The sequence below is a fragment of the Hakea prostrata genome, chromosome 9 (assembly GCF_041222555.1).
Source record: "Hakea prostrata isolate BN-2017 chromosome 9, UWA_Hpros_2, whole genome shotgun sequence".
NCBI lineage: Eukaryota > Viridiplantae > Streptophyta > Magnoliopsida > Proteales > Proteaceae > Hakea > Hakea prostrata.
The window spans coordinates 119,025-124,118 of record NC_142608.1 but is presented as its reverse complement, the minus strand read 5'-3'; the positions used below and the strand labels follow the sequence as shown (position 1 = coordinate 124,118).

The 5,094-nt window shown below is 39.9% G+C and overlaps 1 protein-coding gene across 1 annotated transcript; it reads left to right on the top strand.

The window, feature by feature from the left end:
• The first annotated feature begins 1,561 nt into the window (after positions 1-1,561).
• Positions 1,562-4,875, top strand: LOC149003845 (subtilisin-like protease SBT5.4). The gene is made up of 7 exons (XM_089169029.1): positions 1,562-1,645; positions 1,736-1,845; positions 2,151-2,248; positions 2,334-2,498; positions 2,598-2,706; positions 2,998-4,205; positions 4,319-4,875. Exons 1-7 carry the CDS (start codon positions 1,562-1,564, stop codon positions 4,873-4,875), a joined length of 2,331 nt encoding a protein of 776 aa, XP_089025155.1.
• Positions 4,876-5,094: the final 219 nt, after the last annotated feature.

Here is a 5,094-nt window from a genome sequence, read left to right as displayed (position 1 = left end):
TACAAAAATAATAAAAATAAATTATATCATTTGATCCTGATCCCAACCCTAATTTTGCTCTAGTCTTATTGTTAATTTGACCCTAATCATGTACTAGATTTTTTACCTAATCTTCATATTAACATTGATATAACTATTAAGTCTCGATTTTGACCTTCAATCATTTTGATCATATTAAACTATGAATTATATTTTTATATTATTTTAAGGTAATTTTTATTTTCCGAACTAAGTGATTTTTAGTTCCCAAGAAACATTGACTTTTTTTTTTGGGATAAGGTGAGATAATATATTATAAATAATAAAAACTAGTATATAGAGAATTAATATCTAACAATGGATTTGGCCTTGATTCTGGCCCTAAACCCCAACTTCTCATAATGAATATTGATATATTTCTTTTGCTTCCAATGTGATATTTCAGAAAAAACTTATTAAGTGATAGTTGTGTTTGTAACTAAAATATCGTTTTCTTTAAATACGAAAAAAATACCTATTCTAAATTATTGTTGATTTACTTGTAACAAGGTTTTGAATATGGATTTTTTTGTTGAATAAGGATATATATCAATGGGAGAGGTTTTCAATCTCCATCACCAATATAATGGGAGAGGTTTTCAATTTCCATTATCAAAGCAATGGGAAACTTTCAGATCTCAATATAAAATTATGGAGTGTGAATTTATTTAAGTTTAAAGCAACATATCAACTTATTGACTATTTTATCATTTTTGTATGAGCTTAAATCATCTTATATTTCTATGAATTTTATTTTTAGTCTTGTAATACTTTTATGTTTTTTTTTTTTTTTTTTTTGATATTTTAGGTCCAAAGATAGGACCAATTAAGACCAGGGATAGGGCCAATCAAGGTTAGGGCCAGGGACAGGGTCAATCAGGATTAGAGACAGGGCCAATTATGGCTAATTAGGGTCAATCAGGGCCAACCCATCGCTCCAATTAGGGCCAATTAGGGCGGGAATGGGCTTGGCTTGGCCTCGTAGAGCTTACGGCTAGCTAGGGACAATAATCCTTGGCCCTAAACTAAGGTGAAGGTGAGAATAGACTCATATTAGAACATAGATGGTCGGGCTTGGGATTGTAAAAGTCCGGCACAACTTCGCCCTGTTGCAGCCCTAAGCTATACTTCAATTCCTTCCCCACGTGACCCCATTTGAAATGGAACCACCAACCCAATTTCACTCGGACTCAAATTAGTCCAAACCATTGATGACCCATTAGCTGGTATTATCGGTACATGAGTTGTAGAATCGTGTACCAGAAAACAGTTCAAGCCTTTCTGTTAGGGAGATGATGGGAACGAAGAAGCATTGAACCAGATCAGTTTCTTATTCAAGATGGACAACAGGATTTCTGTCCACTTTGGAGTTTCCATCTTAAGATAGTTGAGTTTTGATGGCTAACAAAACTTTCAAGAGCTATGAGGAAGGGTTTGCCCATTCAGGATGATTAATGTGAAATCCGTTTCTCAAGGTAATGACCATCCTCTATATAAAGTTATGAACCATAGCAGAGAGCTGCATAGGACAACAATCTAAATAATGCACTGCTCAAGGTTTTCGCTTGTCCTTCTCCTCGTATTGGTTTTCTCCATCTTGCAGAGACCCACATTTGCTATAAAAAAGGCATGCATGCAATTACTTCTTCTTCTTCTTCTTCTATTTTTTCGAATACTATATGTGATTTTGATTTGCTTTATTCGCTCGATGTTGCAGTCTTATGTAGTATACTTGGGATCACATTCACATGGTCCAGAAATCTCACAAAATCATCTTGATCTAGCGGAACGATCTCATTATGAGTTTCTGGCAAGCTATGTTGGAGGGTAGGAAATTAACCAAACTTTCGAAATTTGACTGCTAAGTCTCTCTATTTTTTATTCCGGTACCTCTGGCCACGTGGAGAGAAAATTTTACAACTCATTCGGTTGAATTATTGACATGCATCCAACCTCAAAGCAAGAAAATCACCCTACTAAAAGAAGAAAATCTTGCTCTGAGATACATGTGAACAATAGGAACGTGTAGGTTGGAAAATTTCTCATCCATGTAGATAGGGGATCTAAACTCTCTTTTCTTTTCAAAATTTGAGACTCTAGCTTCCACTTATACCCCTCCCTCCCATGCACAGTCCCCAGGCTGCGAAAGAATCAATTATTTACTGTTACACAAGACATATAAATGGCTTTGCTGCGATCCTTGAAGAAGAGAAAGTAGCTGAGATTGCTAGTACGTACTTTCTGTGCATAGATCATATGTTGTTTTTATCATTTACAATTTTAATGGGTGGTCATTATTCAATCCATGCATGCAGAGCATCCCAAAGTCATTTCAGTCTTCCCAAATAGATTACACCAATTACACACAACCCGATCGTGGGAATTCCTTGGGCTGGAGAAAAATGACGCAGTTCAACATGGATCGTTATGGGAGAAGGCTAGATTTGGTGAAAATACAATCATTGGGAACCTTGACACTGGTAACTACTTCTTGTCAGTCTCTGAAATTTTCTAGATCTTCTTCTTCTTTTTCTTATCTTTTCGTTCATATATCTTGATCTGTCTGTATTGTGGTTAAGGTGTTTGGCCGGAATCAAAGAGTTTCAGTGACGAGGGATACGGACCCATTCCATCCAGGTGGAAAGGAGGCTGCACAGACACCGGTCGTAACGGAGTTCGTTGCAACAAGTACTTGGATCCCTTTCCCCCTTTCTCTTTCCTCTATTTTTCCAACTTTTCATTGATGATCATTTTGTTTTCTCTCAAATAAAATGCTGATTTTGTTCTTGACTATCCGTCTCATTTTCAATCACCTGCAAGACGGATGGTTGAGATTTCGATCTCCACCCTTGGCAACAGATTAACGCACAGCATTAAGTCTTGACAAAAAAAAAAAAAGAAACTATTTAGTTTCCCTTGAGCCCAAGATGGAGTAGTAAATGTTATTGATGTTGACTTCTGCATAACTACAATATACAGGAAGTTGATTGGTGCCAAGGTTTTCAAAGGAGGAATTGACTCTGTCATTGGCCAAAATAAAACATTAAGCCAAAAGGACGATGGACTTACACGTGACGATGACGGACATGGGACTCATACCTTATCGACTGCCGGAGGTAACTTCGTTACAAACGCCAGTGTTCTTGGCATTGGAAAAGGTACCTCAAAGGGAGGATCTCCAAAGGCGCGTGTAGCTGCCTACAAGGTATGCTTCAAGGCCGGGTGCGCAGACGCTGACATTATAGCCGCTTTCGATGATGCCATTCACGATGGCGTTGATATTCTCTCATGTTCCATAGGAAGCCCTCCACATGATTATTTTACAGATGGCATCGCAATTGGTTCATTCCATGCAGCTAGGAATGGTATACTTGTGGTAGCGTCAGCTGGAAACGCTGGTCCAACACCTGGTACCGTCTCTAACACAGCACCGTGGATGTTCACAGTTGGTGCCAGTACCATTGATCGCCAATTCCTGTCATTCGTAAAGCTTGGTAACAATGAGCAGTTGAATGGGCAAAGCCTCTCTCCAACTTCATTGCCTTTCGGCAAGATGTATCCTCTAGTGACAGGACTAGCTGCGACAGCAAAGAAAGCTTTGCCCGAGGATGGCTTGTTTTGCAATCCAGCATCACTAGACCCAACGCTGGTAAAGGGTAAAATAGTGGCGTGCATGAGAGGTGGTGGCAGTGGAAGGGTTGAAAAGGGTTCAATTCTACTCAAAGCAGGGGCTGTGGGAATGATAGTGCTCAATGATGCAGCATCAGGGAACGACGTGATTGCCGACGCTCACTTGCTACCTGCATCGCATTTGTCATTTGCAGAAGGTCTTCGGTTGTTAAATTACATAAATTCGACAAAAGCACCTACGTGTTACATCTCAACAGTCAACGTGGAGCTTGGAACCAAGCCAGCACCTGTAATGGCTTCATTCTCATCTCAAGGACCCAACATTTTGACACCCGAGATTCTCAAGCCCGACATCACTGGACCAGGGGTGAGCATCATTGCTTCTTGGAACCAAGGGGCTCCCTCAAGCTTCCCAGTCGACACTAGAAGGGTTTCCTTCAACTCTGAGTCCGGGACATCAATGTCTTGCCCTCACCTGGCTGGTGTTTGTGGCCTGCTCAAGACACTTTATCCTAATTGGAGCCCCTATGCCATCAGATCTGCCATCATGACAACCGGTAATTAATTAATCCTCTTTAAGCTTCCTAGCTTGCGAGACCCATGATTAATCTTCTTCTATCTTTTATTTTGTATTGTTGATTTTGTCATGTTTGTGACATGGTTCATGCAGCAAGCACAAGAGATAATGCAATGGAGCAGATACTGAACTCGTCGAACATCAAAGCAACCCCATTTAGTTATGGAGCCGGACATGTTCAACCTAACCGTGCCATGGATCCTGGTTTGGTCTATGACCTAAACTCTACGGACCTCTTGAACTTTCTCTGTGCCATTGGCTACAACGAAAACCAAATCAGCATATTCACCGAGACACAGATGCCATACAAATGCCCCAAGCCTGCCATCAGTCTCCTAGACTTGAATTATCCATCCATGGTAGTTCCAAACCTTAAAGGCTCTATAACTTTAACACGGAAGTTGAAGAATGTTGGATCATACCCATCAACATACAAGCCTACTATTCATACTCCCATCGGAATTTCGGTTTCAGTGGAGCCGTTGATCTTGACATTTGATTCAATTGGACAAGAGAAGACATTCAAAGTAACCTTCAAGACTAAGAAACCTGGTTATGCTAAAGATTACGTATTTGGGGAACTTAATTGGTCTGATGGTCATCACCGTGTGAAGAGTTCCATTGCAATTAAGGCTGCATCTGCAATATAGAGTTTCAAGTTTGACGCACCCACGCACATGACATGACATGACAATGCTTTCGAGTTTCGACCCTCCCCCATGTGCTTTGATTCTATTACTACTGTCTCCCTTGTACTTTTCAAAATTACTAATCCAACCTTTAACTTCGTCTACAATTACTATTGCCCCCCTACCGTTAAGTTCCGTTAATTTACTTATGATGTGGCATCTTTATATTTTCTCAAAAAC

Excerpts from the sequence above, each read along its gene's own strand:
- LOC149003845 (XM_089169029.1), top strand. The coding sequence starts at position 1,562 with ATGCACTGCTCAAGGTTTTCGCTTGTCCTTCTCCTCGTATTGGTTTTC. Across the intron at positions 1,646-1,735 it reads CCACATTTGCTATAAAAAAG|TCTTATGTAGTATACTTGGG; the intron begins GCATGCATGCAA and ends TCGATGTTGCAG. Across the intron at positions 2,499-2,597 it reads CATTGGGAACCTTGACACTG|GTGTTTGGCCGGAATCAAAG; the intron begins GTAACTACTTCT and ends ATTGTGGTTAAG.